Genomic DNA, 19130 nt, shown 5'->3' with positions numbered 1-19130 from the left:
TCTCATCAATCAATGCCTAGAGGTTGTACATGGTGGAAAAAATCACCCTATATATCCACACAGAATGAGAACAAAACCTTAATACCAATAACGCAGAAGCCACAGTAATGTATTCCACTGCTGAGTTGGAATTGATATAAAATGAGTAAATCTACTTTTAAATAAGTTTTTGTGGATTTCCACATTAGTAAATTATTAATTAAAATTTCTAATGTTATTTCCATAATTCTCATATCTAACTGATTTTCAGTGGTACCACTAACATAATTGATACAATGCAGATTACAATTGATACAATGCAGATTACATTTTTGTATGTTGCATAAAATCATTTGTATTATTTTAGTATCAGATAAAGTAAATAAGAAAGACGTCAGAGTTTTCACATACACATACTCGAGTTGTAGATTTTTGTGTAAATGAATAATTGTTTGTTTCAGACTATACAAGAGTTCCATATAGAGCGGCATGCAAAGCCAAAATATGAAGAAAGGAAGCAGGTATTTCGCTCATTCTGTAACTATAAATCAGAAATGGAATTTGAACCAGAAAAAATGGGACTTGAGTCAGTTGCCAGGTAAAGTATCTAAGGTAAACACATATTTTTTGTGAAAAAAATAGAAATCTGTGTTTCTTGTGAATGTAGAAGTTAATAGGAAAATTTTAAATGTAAGAGCACACTAGACTATATTTGAAAGGTCATAACAATAGGCTCGCACAAGAATCAACATAGATTATCTGGTAGCTGAACATTTGATAAATGTTGATAAGGTATGGCTCAGGTGCCTATCAAAATGACAGTATGGATGAGACTAAATGATATATATCAGCATTACAAAAAGTGATATATATATGAGGCAACAGTTTGTTGCGAAAGCTTGAATTTTGTGTGTATGTTTGTGTTTGTTTGTGTGTCTATCGACCTGCCAGCGCTTTTGTTCGGTAAGTCACCTCATCTTTGTTTATATATATATATATATCCACCAGAGCCGGAAATTATAAAAGGTTTTGATATGAACTTTTCCTGATTGTTACCACTGAAATAAATACTCACATTTAAAGACAAATGTTGCTCTAAATAAATGATATAGGTTGGCTGAACACATTGACAGGTCCAGTCACTTTGGTCATGAGTCCTTTGTGAAGGAGAACTGCCAGATTGGTGGAATGAGGCAAGGTATACTTTAACAGATTGAAGCAACTGCCAGAAACTGCAATAAAAATCAATAATTGGTAAACTAATTAACTGTTGATAAACTGTCATACATTATAATTGCTTACTCTGAAAATATTTAAGGTTGTGTAACTGATAGGAAAACTGATGCTTTAGGTCGGCAAACCAGTCTTTGGACTGAAGACCATAACAACAACATAGGGGTGTGCATGTCAGGATGAAGGTTGATAGGGGGCTCTGGTGATATCTTCTTCTATTATATTCAGTAGTGTGGTTTGTTTGGTAAAAACTGCCTACAAATGAATCTTAAAACATAGAATGTTGATGTTCAGAGTTATTAAAAGGATAGTTGTTACCTTATAGCAGAGATGCTGAGTTGCAGATAGGCACAACAAAAAGACTGTCAAAACGAATGTTAGCTTTCAGCCAACAAGGCCTACATTGAAAATAGACAACTTACACACACACACACACACACACACACACACACACACACACACACACACACACAAACAAATGTAACTCAGACACACCTGGCTAAAGTCTCTGGCACCTAAAGCCAGACTGTGAGCAGCAGCACATGATGGGAGAGGCAGCCAGGTGGTGGCAGTAAGGAGGAAGCTGGGACAGGAAGGGGGAGGAATCAAGGGTAGGAGTGCAGGATGGTAAAGTACTGCTTGTGGGAGTGTGTGGGATGATGTGGAGAGAGGGTAGGGCAGCTAGGTGCAGTCAGGAGGTCAGACAGAGCATAGGTGTGTGTGTGTGTGTGTGTGTGTGTGTGTGTGTATGTGTGTATGTGTGTGTGGTGTGAGGGGGGGAGGAGGGTAGCAGAAAAGGAGAGAAGTAAAACGACTGAAGGTGTGTTGGTGTGGAATAGAGAGGTGTGTAGTGCTGGAATGGTAACAAGGATGGAGCTAGATGGATAGTGACAATGACTAACGAAAGTTGAGGCCAATGGGGCTATTGGAACACAGGTTTTACTGCAGGCATAGTTCCCACCTGTGCAATTCAGAAAAGCTGGTGTTGGTGGGAGGCTGTACAGGCTGTAAAGCAGTCATTGAAATGAAGAATGTCATGTTGGGTGGTGTGCCTTTCAGTGACTCAGCATATCGGCTGTATGGTGAGTAGCACCAATCCTTTTTATAATATTGTTACATTCCATCTCACATTTTCCATTCTTTAATGTCAGAGTTCCCAGCAAATCATGTAAGGTTACTAATAACACTTGAAGTCCAGACTATTTCAAACTGAAAAGTAACAGCTAAAATTATTACTTCTGTTTAGTTTGATACATCCTCTGTGGGTCATTTTGGTGATATAATATGAATGCATGGAACCAATCAGTACACTGACTATTAAACATAACCTATATAGAACATTTTTACATGCTGATTGTTTACAGATGAGTATGAAAAAATTAATGTTAGCTTTTATTTTACACACATTTGGAAACAAAAACTCTGTGAAATAGAAACATTTGGCCAGAAAAAACTTGTTGTGTTGTGTGATAGATTATGTGTCAACCAACTGGGTGCAATGTTTATAATTCCTAGTTGATAATGTCTGGATCACCTATTCAAATCTCACCTTTTATAGATATTTAAAATTTAATATTTCTGATATTAAAGAATTCTGAACATTTCTGTGACTTACTTGTTTACAAAATACTGGAATCACCTAGAATGTTATAAGCTCACTTCATAAATATTAGTCATCTACGCTGGATGCTTTGCTGTGGAATGAGATGGTGTGTAGCTGATACTGAGTTATCATGAGGACCTCCACTTCATACGAGGTCTATTAAAAAATTCTGGAACTTCGTCCACAAAATTTTTCAATGCTTACCTTTTACTTGTTCTGAATGGTTTCCTTTGAAATACTCTCCTCCACAATTGAGACACTGCTCCCAATGCTATTTCCATTTCTGGAAGCAATCTTGGTACAATTCTTACTGGATTGCACAAAGTGCCACCTGAAAATTTTCTTTCATATCATCTACCATTGCAAATCTTTATTCTTTCAATGCTGTTTTCAATTTTGTAAACAAAAAAATGTACATAGTGGCCAGGTCTGGAGGTTATGGAGGATGATTCAGCACAGTGATTTCATTTCTTGTGCAACTCATGCACCAGCAGTGATGAATGTGCAGGTGCATTATTGTGAAGCAAGACCTATGAATTGTCCCATCACCTTTCTGGCTGTTTCCTTCTCATGTTTTCTTGCAGGCATTGCAACATTTCTTAATAGTACCACTAATAAACAGTTTGTCTCTGTGACATGAATTCATAATGAACTAATCCTTCATAGACAAAGAAAACTGTCATCATGGTTTTGATATTTGAACTGAACTAATGAGCTGTTTTTGGACTTGAAGAACTTTTGGTGACCCATTGTGAAGACTGAACCATGGTCTCATCATCATTAGTGTTGACCCGTGTCTCGACACCAGTTACGATTCTCTTAAGGAACATTGTTCTCATATGTGCAATCTGAAAGCTCTTCATAGAGTGTGAGGAAAAGGTCTTTCTGGTCTTGACTCGTGAGCTGTGGGATGAACTTGGCAGCAACACGATACATTACAAGATGTTGTGTCAGGATTTCATGACCTAATATAACTGAAATGTTACATTCTTCAGGAATCTCTCAGACAGTCAGTCTTCAATTGGCATGTGGCATGCACAGTTTTGTTGACATTCTTGATGTGAGCACTGTTGGTAGATGTCAAAGGGTATCCTAAACAAGGGTTATCTTTAACTTCTGTCTGGCCATTTTTAAACTGTGTGAAACATTGGTAATACTGATTACAGCTTAAGCACTATAGGCCTCCTGCAGCATTTTGTGTGTCACTGTGAAGGTTTTCTTGAATTTCACACAAAATTTAATGTAGACACATTGCTCCTCCAACTTTGCCATCTCAAAATGTGCAAACAGTGTGACACAGTGTTCTCCTCAATACAGCACAGAACAATAACTAACAGACATGTCATTGTTGTTGTGATCTTCAGTCCAGAGACTGGTTTTATGCCGCTCTCCATGTTACTCTATCCTGTACAAGCTACTTCACCTTTGAGTAACTACTGCAACCTACATCCTTCTGGATCTGCTTTGTGTATTCATCTCTTGGTCTACCTCTATGATTTTTACCTTCTATAATTCCCTCCAATAATAAATTACCCTACCAACTGTGCCATAATTTCCCCTCCTCCCAAATTCCATTCAGTACTCCCTCATCTAGTCTTCAGCATTCTTCTGTAGCACCACATTTTTAAAGCTTCTATTCTCTTCTTGTCTAAACTATTTATCATTTTTCATTTCCATACATGGCTACACACCACACAAATACTTTCAGAAAAGACTTCCTAACACTAAACTCTATACTTGATGTTAACAAATTTCTCTTCTTCAGAAACACTTTCCTTGATATAGTCAGTCTACATTTTATACCCTCTGTACTTTGACTGTCATCAGTTATTTTGCTGCCCAAATAGTGAACCTCATCTACTTCTTTAAGTGTCTCATTTCACAGTCTAATTCCCTCAGCATCACCAGATTTCATTCAATTGCATTCCATTATCCTCGTTTTGCTTTTGTTGATATTCATCCTATATCATCCTTTCAAGACACTGTCCATCCCATTCAACTGCTCTTCCAAGTCCTTTGTTGTTTCTGGTAGAATTATAATGTCATCAGCAACTCTCAAAGTTTTTATTTCTTCTCCATGGACTTTAATTACTACTCCAAATTTTTCTTTTTTTTCCTTTACTGATTGCTCAATATACAGATTGAATAACACCAGGGATAGGCTACAACCCTGTTTCACTCCCTTCTCAACCACTGCTTCCCTTTCATGCCCCTCTATTCTGGTGACTGCCATCTGGTTTCTGTACAAATTGTAAATAGCCTTTTGCTCTCTTATTTCACCCCTGCCATCTTCAGAATTTGAAACAGAGTATGCCAGTCAACGTTGTCAAAAGCTCTCTCCAAGCGTACAAATGCTAGAAATGCAGGTTTGCCTTTCCTTAATCTATCTTCTAAGATAAGTTATAGGGTCAGCATTGCCTTGCATGTTCCAACATTTCTATGGAATCTGAGCTGATCTTCCCTGAGGTTGACTTCTACCAGTTTTTCCATTCATCTGTACAGAATTTGTGTTAGTATTTTGCAGCCATGACTTATTAAACTGATAGTTTTCAATATAATGGAAGGAAACATTCCACGTGGGAAAAATTATATATAAAAACAAAGATGAGGTGACTTACCGAACAAAAGCGCTGGCAGGTCGATAGACACACAAACAAACACAAACATACACACAAAGTTCAAGCTTTCGCAACAAACTGTTGCCTCATCAGGAAAGAGGGAAGGAGAGGGGAAGACGAAAGGAAGTGGGTTTTAAGGGAGAGGGTAAGGAGTCATTCCAATCCCGGGAGCGGAAAGACTTACCTTAGGGGGAAAAAAGGACAGGTATACACTCGCACACACGCACCAAAAGGTCTTTAAATATGTCTGCTTGTGTCTGTATGTGTGGATGGATATGTGCGTGTGTGCGAGTGTATACCTGTCCTTTTTTCCCCCTAAGGTAAGACCTTTTGGTCTTTAAATATGTCTGCTTGTGTCTGTATGTGTGGATGGATATGTGCGTGTGTGCGAGTGTATACCTGTCCTTTTTTCCCCCTAAGGTAAGTCTTTCCGCTCCCGGGATTGGAATGACTCCTTACCCTCTCCCTTAAAACCCACTTCCTTTCGTCTTCCCCTCTCCTTCCCTCTTTCCTGATGAGGCAACAGTTTGTTGTGAAAGCTTGAACTTTGTGTGTATGTTTGTGTTTGTTTGTGTGTCTATCGACCTGCCAGCGCTTTTGTTCGGTAAGTCACCTCATCTTTGTTTTTATATATAAACTGATAGTTTGGTAATTTTCATACCTGTTGACACCTGCTTTCTTTGGGATTGGAACTATTATATTCTTCTTGAAGTCTGAGAATATTTCACATAGCTCAGACATCTTGCTCACTAGATGGTACAGTTTTGTCATGGCAGGCTCTCCCAAGGCAATCAGTAGCTCTCATGGAATGATGTCTACCCCCGGAGCCTTTTTTGACTGAGGTCTTCCAGTGCTCTGTCAAATTCTTCATGCAGCATCATATCTCCCATTTCATCTTCACTTATGTCCTCTTCCATTTCCATAATATTGCCCTCAAGCAAATCACCCTTGTATAGATCCTCCATATATTCCTTCCATCTTTCTGCTTTTCCATGTTTGTTTAGGACTGGTTTCCATCTGAGCTCTTGATACTCATACAGGTGGTTTTCTTTTCTCAAAAGGTCTCTTTAGTTTTCCTGTAGGCAGTATCTATCTTACCTCTAGTAATATATGCCTCTATCTCCTTATATTTGTCTTCTAGCCATCCTTTCTTAGTCATTTTGCACTTCCTATCTATCTCATTTTTGAGATGTTTTATTCCTTTTCACCTGCTTCATTTACTGCATTTTTATATTTTCTCCTTTCAGCAATTAAATTCAATATATCTTCTGTAACCTAAGGATTTCTACCAGCCCTTGTCTTTTTACCTACTTGATCCTCTGCAGCCTTCACTATTTTATCTGTCAAAGCTACCCATTCTTCTTGTACTGTATTTCTTTCCCTTTTTTGTCAATCATTCATCTCTGAAATTCTCTACAACCTCCAGTTCTTTCAGTTTATCCAGGACCTGTCTGCTTAAATTCCTACCCTTTTGCAATTTCTTCAGGTTTCATCTACAGCTCATAACCAGTAAATTGTGGTCAGAATTCAAATCTGGCCCCTTGAAATGTCTTACAATTTAAAACCTGGTTCCTAAATCTCCATCTTACCATTGTATAATCAAACTAAATCTTCCAGTGTCTCCAGGCCTCTTTCACACATATAACCTCCTTTCATGGTTCTTAAACCAAGTGTTAGCTATGATTGAGTTATGCTCTGTGCAAAATTCTATGAGGTGACTTCCTCTTGCGTTCCTTACCCCAGTCCATAGTCACCTACTACTTTTCCTTCTCTTCCTTTCTCTACTATAAAATTTCATTCACCCATGACTATTAAATTTTCATCTTCCTTCACTACCTGAATAATTTCTTTTATCTCATCATATATTTCATCAATTTCTTCCTCATCTGCAGAGCTTGTTGGTATATAAACTTGTACTACTGTAGTAGGCGTGGGCTTCATGTCTGTCTTGGGTACAATAATATAGTCACTATGCTGTTAGTAGTAGCTTATCTATGCTCCTATTTTTTTATTCATTATTAAACCTAATCCTGCATTACCCCTATTTGATTTTGTATTTATAACCCTGTTCTCATCTGACCAGAAATCTTGTTCCTCTTGCCACCAAATTCACTAATTCCCACTATATCTAACTTTAACCTATCCATTTCCCTTTGTAAATTTTCTAACCTACCTGCCTGATTAAGGGATCTGACATTCCATGCACCGATACATAGAATGCCAGTTTTCTTTCTCCTGATAACGATGTCCTCCTGAGTAGTCCCTGCCTGGAGATTTGAATGGGGGACTATTTTACCTCTAGAATATTTTACCCAAAAGGACACCATCATCATTTAATGATACAGTAAAGCTGCCTGCCCTCAGGAAAAACTATGGCTGTAGTTTCCCCTTGCTTTCAGCCGTTCTCAGTGCGAGTGCAGCAAAGCCATTTTGGTTCATGTTACAAGGCCAGGCCAGTCAGTCATCCAGACAGTTGTCCCTGCAATTACTGAAAAGGCTGTTGCCCCTCTTCAGGAACCACATGTTTGTCTGGCCTCTCAACAGGTACCCCTCCATTACGGTTGCATCCATGGTATGGCAATCTGTATCGGTGAGGCACGCAGGCCTCCCCACCAACAGAAGGGTCCATGGTTCATGGCGCGGTGTGGCTGGAGAGAGGGGGCAGGGGGGAGTGGGGGTGCTAACAGACATCCAAAAATGAAAATTCTGTAAGTTACACATTAAACACAGGCATGTGGAGGGATACCAACCAAATTTCACGAGAACACGCCATTGGTGTGAAATTACAAATGGCCTGGAAATTTTTTGAACAGGCTTGAAATGTAGTACATTATGGCTGTTAAGTGGTATGTGTTTCCCAGTTGGTGATATGGATCCAGTGCTGTAAGATGGGTCAACACAGAGACAGTAAAGGCTGTTACAAAAAAATCAATCATGTTTTGACATGCCCATGACCCCACATGATCAAAGTGGTTCTATTTGTTGGTATACCAAGGTCGACTGTCCAACAAGCATACAGGGGATGGTGTACTATTTACAGCTATGTAATTGGGTGTAACCACAATGGTTGTGGAAATTCTTAAACAGTGGGGACCATGAAATGTAGAGAGTTGAAACTATTCCATATGTTATGATGTGAGCTCCCATTAATAATCAGTTTTTTTATAAATTTTATCCCATTTTCAATAAAGATAAGTGAGAAATTATATATACTCAAATATGTCATAATGTTACATGAATGTATTTCACTTAAATTTATTTTTCTGTTGTTTATTGTGAATATGTTGATTTAACTACAATACATAGTTTCCATTAGAGCCTCATTAATCAGAAGAAGTAGTTTGTGGTGACATAGTGACTATATGTCACCTCTGACTGACAAAATAAACATTGCTGCCCTGTGCTGTAGTGTGAACAGTAATATCTGTGATGACTTAGTACATGTCAAACCTTTGACCAGTGTAGACAATAATGTAATTCTGTCCAGCAGATAAAATGAGGATTTGTCCAACAAACTCCGTGTATCATTTATTATGTATTCACTCCCACTGGTACTGCATTTCCTTATAGTGATGACCATGATGTGATATGAACACACAACTTTGTGGTGTGGAGTAAGAGAGCAACCATTGCACAGTGTGAACGTGGTAGAAGATGGTGGCTCAAACGCAGGGCTGGCTTAATTATAATAACTGACACTGTCAATTGTTTGTCACAGATCATGACCTGCCAGATTTCATTGCCTGTGTGAGATGCCAGACACAGATCCTACATAACTCCCCCCCCCCCCCCCCCCCCCCTCACCCCAAAAAAAAAAAGAAAAAAAAAATCACTACTTGCATGCAATGCTATGCATTGATGGTGTGAGACCAGACCTTTACCTGCCATATACAGATACTCATGAAGTAATTACTTGTGACATGAACACATTCAACATCACGATCAGAGACAAATCATTGACAATATCTGTTAATAGATTGAAGCTGGCTTGGATTATTGCAGAACAGTCTCAACATCTGCCATATAGCCCTGAACCTGACCAACCATCTTCTACTCCTTTCACACTGCAGTTTAGCCTCTCTGAATTTCTCCCTGAGGATATATTTGTGATGTTCGAAAACCTGGTCATCTTCACAAAGTATGAAGACAGGAAATCCAGAGCCAGCACAATTTCATACCATTACCACCACACCTCATCTATACTATCTGATGTGAGCATGATGAAATTGACATCCCAACTCACTACCGATGGCTCTCTTATCATAACTGCCCTTGTTTATGGCAAGGAAATACCAGCTACAGCCTACAATAGAACTACACTGTCGGCCACTCCCCCCCTCCATGTCCATCGCCAAGGCTGCTACAGATGACAGTGCACTGGCACTGGCTATTTTACACTGTGGATGCACCCTCTGGCCTCCTGTCCACCTCACTGCAAGATCTCCAGCATCACTACGGCTGCTACCCCATCACAGATCCATGAGAACAGAACACCTCTTCTCCTTGCAATGCTTCCCCTTCTCCTGTGCTCTGCACTGTGAAAGGGGGGGGGGGGGGCTCTGTGGCCATATAGCGACTATACATCACCTATGACTGACTGATAAAATAACCATTGCCATCCTGTGCAATAGAGAGAACAATAATATCTGTGATGGTTTAGTATGTGTTGACCCTCTGACTGGTGTAGATCATTTTGTAATTTGGTCCAACAAATGAAGTAAGGATTTGTCTAACATACTCTGTTTACCATTTATTATGTATGCCCTCCCACTGGAACTCCATTTACTTACAGGCTAATTAAGGTTACAGTAAGAATGAATAATGGAAAAACTTTTTAGCTAATTGGCAGGATCTAATTTATTTTTGTCAGTCATTCAGCAGCACATTGTGCTTGTTAGATTCCAAACTTTGTCAATGTATCTACTTTTGTTTTCTTATTTTTCTGAATCAAATGCCATTTCTCCTAATTAATTAAGCCACTAATTAAGTTTTTGTGCAATTTTTTTTAGTATAAAATAATTTTCAAAAAAGATGGATGCCATACTCAAAAGTAAGGTATTCCCAATGCAGAAGAATAACGTGGTTCTACACACTTCTATAATTTACTTAACTTAAGCATCTTCTATCAGCCAAACTATGAAAACTCACAGTTCATTCAGAACAGGAAAATCTTACCTAGCCATTTTTCAGAACATTACATAATTTCTGAGATTATTAAATACCTTGACACTAGTCTTCAAATATCCTACCCCTCCCAAAAATCATGAGCCCCAGGTGTGCCATCAACCATGTAACATCTTGATGTCAGACTGAGTAGTAGTCTGCACCTAGTTAGCATATTGCTAACTTCACTACATCAGTTTGAGTAAAACTTTGTGCTCTGATAGCAACCACAAAACATCTTGCTCTCAGTTTCTTTTAAAATTTGCTGTCTGGTAAGCTTATGCTTGACATGGTGTAAAGAGTTCACAGAAAAGTTCACATCCAGTTAGAACGCAAGGAACAACTAAGTGCTAATGTGCCAAAAATGGTTGTTGTAAACAATTTTGATGAGTTTGTAGAAGACCAAACTGAGTCCACTAATTTTGTTAGACTATATGGCTTTTGTGTTGTTGTTCTTCAATGGATTATTCTGATATTATTATGATGGGTGAATATTATGTCTTGTGGGAACTGTGGTGAGTTGTTACACTCTCATCAACACTATGAAAGTGTATAGTGGAGATCTGGAGGTCATCTACTTGCATAGACTGTGTGTGGTGAAGCTGGCTATCACAACAGTTATAGCACTAATAGAAGTGAAACAAGCCACTTACATGAGGCTCCTCCTGCTGGATTTTTGAGTCCTCCCTCAGGCATGGGTATGTTTGTTGTCTTAGCATAAATTAGTTTAAGTAGTGTGTAAGTCTAGAGACCAATGACCTCAGCAGTTTGGACCCTTAGGAATTCATGCACACACAAGCCACTTATCCTAATTAGAACAAATGCATAGGGTTCATCATTTCCAGTATCTTGAAAGTCAATTTTCAGATAAATTCTATGAAACATCAGGATATGAGACATCAAAAATCCAAGGAAAATGTAGGTGAAGATGACCATCGCAACCAGAGACAAGTGTACTGAGTATCAACAGCAACTGGTCTCCAACACAAAAGGAATTCCTGCTCTCTGTGAAGCCAGTTTACAAGCGAACATCACCAGGAAAACTGCACAAGAAGACATCTGCAGAGGGATGCAATACAAAAGGCCACTGTTCACATTGGACCATAAAGCTGGACATCATCAATGGGCCAAACAAAACGGAAACAGGACAGTGAGTGGCTGGAGACATGTTCATGTCTTGCTGTCAAACAAGTTGTAAATTTTATTATTTTTAAATGATACTAGTTACAAAGTGCACTGATGGCCCAATGAGTAATTTTATTTGAAATGTGTTGAGGTGCAGTGTGCAATTTTCAGGGAGATTCCCACCACCCTCTTTTTCAGACTATCCCATCTTCTGGTTTTAAAATACCCATCACTACCAAGGATGTTTAATTTCTGCCCACTGGATATGTAAAACTTAACATTTAATTTAAACCTGTATAGCCATAAACAAGAAGTATTAATACACTATTACTATTTCGATATTAACATGTCTGCTCATTAATTTTGGTAAAACTGGTATGAAACTGAATCATCATTCTCATGCTGCCATTGTTCCTTTAATCTAAGCTCTGATATTCATTACTTGTTAACTTGCAAGGAAAGTAGCATTATTAGTGAGTTGAGTGCCCAGGCTTCTAATAACTTTGGAACTTCAGCACGTTTTTAAAATAAAGCAAAGTTTTGTCATTCCTTAAGAGCAGTGCACTGCCAGTAATTGTAGTGCCTCAAGAATTTTGATGTAAATTCTAGAGACACTCATTCTTCCACCATCTTGAACACTCGATATTTTAAGTATGAGTGTGGGAGAGTGGAGATGTGTCTACCATGTCACCAGTTTTTGTGTGTGCATAATGGATGTGTTTCAGGAGAATACTGCAGTCATGGTGGTCGATCAACACAGCCAAGTGTTTGCCACTCACGCCACACAAGCTATATGTGATGTGTTCTTCTTTGACGGTGTAATGATTGTAATTTTTATGAACAAATAAAATGTGCTTTGACAAGAGACTCTTAATTCATGTGTTGGACTTGCTAGAAGCAAGACATGTTCATGAATTATGAGTGTTTCTTAAACCAACTCGCTTATAAATGTAATTAAACACATTTCTAAAGCTCTAACTTGAGTGAAATACGAGAAGACAAAGATATTTATATGTGGAATGTGATAATGTTATTCTGCAAAGTTAACTAGACTGGTAGGTGGTGAAAACATAAACTTTGTATATGTACTGTACACATTCTATTGTCAAAAAAGTGTTATAACTTTGTGTCATGTGTGAAAGGATGGAAGAAAACAGGAATTTTGATATGGAAATGAGATAAAAAGATATTATGTGTTGACATAGCAAATGAGTATGAGAGATTAACCCCTAGCAATCAAATGAAAAAAATTTGTGAATGCAACAAACGGAAAGATGTAAGAAAGTTGTAACATTAAAAAAATGGAGAGAAGATCTCGATGTATTAGACTAAGAACAGATATACTGAAAACAATTCGACTAAGAAGATTTGGTATGGAGAGTACACAGCTCTCACACAGATTGCAGCTGATGCCGATGCTGAAAGCAACATTCGATGTTGCCAGCACCTGTGCTGTTCACCAGTGCTGACTCAAAATCTGCCTGCCGACGCAGTTGCAGAAACAAACATTTGGCGTCGCCAGCGCCCATTCTGTTCACCAGTGCTAACTTCAGACCTGCCCACTGATGCTGAAACCAACATTCGACATCATCGGCACCCGTGCTGTTCACCAGTGCAGATTGAACATCTGCTCACTGATACAGCCTAAAACTCTACACCGGGTGAGCGAGAGACAATAATTGTTTGAATAGAAGGTTAAAGAAACTATTAAAAGACTATAGTACTGCATTTGTATTTGTATTTTTATTTCTTTTTTGGTCCTGTAAATTGTGTTTAGGTACATATTTTGCACAAACGATATAGGAAAAGTCAGGTTGGTACAGAATATACAAATCATACACATTGTTATGTTAGTATATTTAGAGGTGAATTTTTTTAATGATAACTCGAACTAAAAGTAAGAAAAACATGGATAATACTAAAAAAAGAAAAGAAATAAAACTGGGACAACTTTAGAACCAGCCACGGTTTATGACAGTGACAAAGGAAATACCAGGTCGGTCTGAAGTAGTGAATTTAATTGAAGCCCAGCAGGCAGATTCAGTGGATTTAACATGGGAACTAAGTCTTAAATTAGATGCAGTGAATACTCAACTAAATGCTAGATTAGATGACCAAAGTGCAGCTGCAAATGCTCAAATTGCAACTTTGAGTGAAAAATTAGATGCACAGTGTGCAGATTCAGTGGCTTTGAGACAGGAACTAAGTCTTAAATTAAACACAGTGATAAAATCAATAAATTCTAAATTGGATGTTCGAGGTGGAATTTTAAATAAAAACCTAGACTTAATAAATCCAATGAATTCTAAATCAGATACTCAGAATGAAATTCTAAAAAGTCAAACGTCAAATATAGGTTTTTCAAACATCAAAGTAAATGCTCAAAACAAAGAGTCTGGCGATCGATACAAAGGCATGATTGCTTTGAAAACTGAATTTTATACCAAATGTAATAATAAAGAACCCGATCTTAATGAAAAATTATAGTCTTGTGAAAATGTCTTCTTTCTTTCTTTTGCTACTGCTTTTATCCAGCATTGTGCACAAGGTTGGCAGGGTTAAATACGGATTTGGCATGGTGAATTTGAAGGGGTGGCAGGATGCCCTTCCTGCCGCCACCCCATACCCCCCATGGTGGAATTAGTGTACCCCAGCTGTCTGCATCTAGTGCAAATCATGAAATAGTGTGAATGTGTTTCAAATGTCTGCAAGTCGTGTAACTGAGGCGGAGCGTGGGGACCAGCCCGGTATTCACCTAGCAGGATGTGGCAAACTGACTAAAAACCACATCCAGGCTGGCCAGCATACTGGCCGTCATCATTAATCCACTGAGCGGATTCGATCTGGGGCCGGCGCGCCTACCCGAGTCGAGGAAGCAGCGCGTTAGTGTTCTCGGCTATCCTGGCGGATAATCTTGTGAAAAAGTCTGTAACGTTAAATTTAATTCTCTTAGACAGGAAAATTAGTCTATGGAATTAATGTGAATTTGTCATTTGTAGATTACACGTGTCAGTACATGAGTTGTCAGTTCACAAGTAAATAATGTAGGATGAAATTTCAAAGGGAATATATCCAGTTTTAATATTACAAGTGTATGTAGCTTGGAGGAACAATTTGAAGGGATGATAGATGGAAAAGTTGCTGCAGCAGTAACCTCCAACAGTGTGTCTCCAATTTTATCTTCTGAACTTAATTATAATAGCAATGTTATAGACAACTTGTGCAAAAATTTCAAACTTGTCCATGACAAAGTAGAAAATAAAATAACTATACTTAATGTTGTGTTTCCTAGTAGAATGGTAATTGTTTTCTTGTGGGGAGACTTTCACACAAAATTTAACGAGAAGTATTGGTCCATAAGTAATCAAGTGAGCTTATTGTCAGATCCATGGGATACGGGTGGAGTCACATCTTTGTCCCAGGGACATTAATGTTCTGTGTTAAAGGTTGGAGCGACGACCGTTGGATCCCTAGTTGTTTTTGGTGTTTCTTCTGTGCTATTTTTTCCTGCACCAAATTCCCTTCAAATCTTAAACTATTCTGTAATCTATTCTTGAATTCTTAAACTGTCCTATAATTTTAGTACATAGAAAACTGGATATGACGGTAAACTAGAAAACTTTAGAGAATCACAGATGAATAGTGATCTCTAGTCATGAAATGAAATGAATGAAATATTATTTGAGTGAAAGATATAATATGATGCTACTATTTAAACTGAGTGATGTCTAGATGACATAAACTAAGCATAGTATTTTATGTGTGCATAAAATATAGTGTAAAGGGATTATCTAAAGAACTGTTTAATTGTAGTGTATAATTTTACATTTTTATAGAACATTTTATACCTTTTATGAAATGTGATGTAGATGGGAGGGTTTGTATTGGTTTTGGGAGGAGTGGGTATTATACATTAAAGCATGATTTACACTAACTAATAAATCATGACTATAGCAGTTGCTAAGATTTTCTTCAGGGACTTCAAATGTGAAGGTGAGAATGTCCATTCTGTAGGAGATGTTAAACACCATACCTCCTCGGGCTTCTCACTCAAATACTGCCAAAGTAGGGATTCTGGGGAAGGGGGCTGTGAAGAGTTTCCTGGCTTTGGGACTATCTTCATTCTCTTCTTTATTCTTAGCAACCATTTCTACTTTTTCCTTTCTTACTTCTCATCTGAGTGCTGGTCTATCTTTCCCTCTTTACATATTTGTATACTTCTATCGCTGAAGTCCTTCTAATTTTGCGTGGTTTCCTATAACCTACAACATATTTCATATACGTAGGCCGAAGAGTCAGGTTACACACATGCACTTACACATACACACAATGAAACACAAAGATGCAAACAATGAAAGTACAGATAAAATTGATGTAAGAATTGTCAAGTGTTGTAGGGGGAAAGAATGTACACATACAGAAATATGCACACATGGCTGTTTATTGCAATGGTTCTACATCGCCTAGTTACATGAGAAAATTGTCATGTACATATTTATTAATATGTGTATATAGGAAATATGTGTATAAGAACAAGGGTGATTCTATATCACATAGGTACATGTTGTTGTTGTTGTGGTCTTCAGTCCTGAGACTGGTTTGATGCAGCTCTCCATGCTACTCTATCCTGTGCAAGCTGTTTCATCTTCCAGTACGTATTGCAGCCTACATCCTTCTGAATCTGCTTAGTGTATTCATCTCTTGGTCTCCCTCTATGATTTTTACCCTCCACACTGCCCTCCAATACTAAATTGGTAATCCCTTGATGCCTCAGAACATGTCCTACCAACCAATCCCTTCTTCTAGTCAAGTTGTGCCACAAACTCCTCTTCTCTACAATTCTATTCAATACCTGCTCATTAGTTATGTGATCTACCCATCTAATCTTCAGCATTCTTCTGTAGCAACACATTTCGAAAGCTTCTATTCTCTTCTTGTTCAAACTATTTATCATTCATGTTTCACATCCATACATTGCTACACTCCACAAAAATACATTCAGAAACGACTTGCTGACACTTAAATCTATACTCGATGTTAACAAATTTCTCATCTTCAGAAATGCTTTCCTTGCCATTGCCAGGCTACATTTTATATCCTCTCTACTTCGACCATCATCAGTTATTTTACTCCCCAAATAGCAAAACTCCTTTACTACTTTAAGTGTCTCATTTCATAATCGAATTCCCTCAGCATCACCTGAGTTAACTCCACTACATTCCATTATCCTTGTTTGCTTTTGTTGATGTACATCTCATATCCTCCTTTCAAGACACTGTCCATTCCATTCAACTGTTCCTCCAAGTCCCTTGCTGTCTCTGACAGAATTACAATGTCATCGGCAAACCTTAAAGTACCTACTCCGAATTTTTCTTTTGTTCCCTTTAGTGCTTGCTCAATATACAGATTGAATAACATCGGGGAGAGGCTACAACCCTGTCTATCTCCCTTCCCAACCACTGCTTCCCTTTCATGTCCCTCGACTCTTATAACTGCCATTTGGTTTCTGTACAAATTGTAAAAAGCCTTTCGCCCTCTGTATTTTACCCCTGCCACCTTCAGAATTTGAAAGAGAGTATTCCAGTCAACATTGTCAAAAGCTTTCTCTAAGTCTACAAATGCTAGAAATGTAGGTTTCCCTTTTCTTAATCTAGCTTCTAAGATAAACTCTAGGGTCAGTATTGCCTCACGTGTTCCAACATTTCTACGGAATCCAAACTGATCTTCTCTGAGGTGGGCTTCTACCAGTTTTTCCAATTGTCTGTAAAGAGTTCACGTTAGTATTTTGCAGCCATGACTTATTACACTGATAGTTCAGTAATTTTCACATCTGTCAACACCTGCTTTCTTTGGGATTGGAATTATTATATTCTTCTTGAAGCCTGAGGGTATATCGCCTGTCTCACATATTTTCCTACCCCCATGAACCATGGACCTTGCCGTTGGTGGCAAGGCTTGCGTGCCTCAGCGATACAGATGGCCGTACCGTAGGTGCAACCACAATGGAGGGGTATCTGTTGAGAGGCCAGACAAACCTGTGGGTCCTGAAGAGGGGCAGCAGCCTTTTCAATAGTTGCAGGGGCAACAGTCTGGACGATTGACTGATGTGGCCTTGCAACACTAACCAAAACGACTTGCTGTGCTGGTACTGCGAACGGCTGAAAGCCGTAATTTTTCCCGAGGGCATGCAGCTTTACTGTATGGTTAAATGATGATGGTGTCCTCTTGGGTAAAATATTCTGGAGGTAAAATAGTCCCCCATTTGGATCTCTGGGCAGGGACTACTCAGGAGGATGTCATTATCAGGAGAAAGAAAATTGGCATTCTATGTATCTATGTATTTGTCAGATCCCTTAATCGGACAGATGGGTTAGAAAATTTTAAAAGGGAAATGGATAGGTTGAAGTTAGATATAGTGGGAATTAGTGAAGCTCGGTGGCAGGGGGAACAAAACTTTTGTCAGGTGAATACAGGGTTATAAAAACAAAATCAAATAGGGGTAACGCAGGATTAGGTTTAATAATGAATAAAAAAATAGGAGTGCGGGTAAGCTACTACCAACAGCATAGTGAACGCATTATTGTGGCCAAGATAGACACGAAGCCCATGCCTACTACAGCAGTACAAGTTTATATGCCAACTAGTTCTATAGAATTAGAAGAAATTGATGAAATGTATGATGAGATAAAAGAAATTATTCAGGTAGTGAAGGGAGACGAAAATTTAATAGTCATGAGTGACTGGAATTCGATAGTAGGAAAAGGAAGAGATGGAAACATAATGGGTGAATATGGATCGGGGGAGAGAAATGAAAGAGGAAGCCGTCTGGTAGAATTTTGCACAGAGCATAACTTAATCATGGCTAACACTTGGTTCAAGAATCATAAAAGAAGGTTGTATACATGGAAGAGTCCTGGAGATACTAGAAGGTATCAGATAGATGATATAATGGTGAGACAGAGATTTAGGAACCAGGTTTAAAATTGTAAGACACTTCCAGGGGCAGATGTGGCCTCTGACCACAATCTATTGGTTATGAACTGTAGATTGAAACTGAAGAAACTACAAAAAAGTTGGGAATTTAAGGAGATGGAAGCTGGATAAACTGACTAAATCAGAGGTTGTACAGAGTTTCAGGAAGAGCATAAGGAAACAATTGACAGGAATGGGGGAAAGAAATACAGTAAAAGAAGAATGGGAAGCTCTGAGGGATGAAGTAGTGAAGGCAGCAGAGGATTAAGTAGGTACAAAAACGAGGGCTAGTAGAAACCCTTGGGTAACGGAAGAAATATTGAATTTAATTGATGAGAGGAGAAAATATAAAAATGCAGTTAATGAAGCAGGCAAAAGGGAATATAAACGTCTCAAGAATGAGATTGACAGGAAGTGCAAAATGTCTAAACAGGGAT

At 38.4% G+C, this 19130-nt stretch overlaps 1 protein-coding gene across 2 annotated transcripts in view; it reads left to right on the top strand.

The window, feature by feature from the left end:
• LOC124795333 overlaps nucleotides 1-19130 on the top strand; it is a 340686-nt gene that overhangs the window by 201569 nt on the left and 119987 nt on the right. The window contains exons 4-5 of one of the 2 annotated variants that reach the window (XM_047259315.1): nucleotides 441-577; nucleotides 12447-12647. In XM_047259315.1, the coding sequence (XP_047115271.1) occupies nucleotides 441-577; nucleotides 12447-12543 (234 nt within the window). In that variant the 3' untranslated portion in view covers nucleotides 12544-12647. Of the gene's footprint in view, nucleotides 1-440; nucleotides 578-12446; nucleotides 12648-19130 lie in introns of those variants that run through there. The other variant, XM_047259314.1, reaches the window with a different exon arrangement.

The sequence above is a fragment of the Schistocerca piceifrons genome, chromosome 4, assembly GCF_021461385.2.
Source record: "Schistocerca piceifrons isolate TAMUIC-IGC-003096 chromosome 4, iqSchPice1.1, whole genome shotgun sequence".
Taxonomy (NCBI): Eukaryota; Metazoa; Arthropoda; class Insecta; order Orthoptera; family Acrididae; genus Schistocerca; species Schistocerca piceifrons.
Note: the sequence above shows the minus strand (reverse complement) of the source record. Positions and strands in the feature narration are given on the sequence as shown.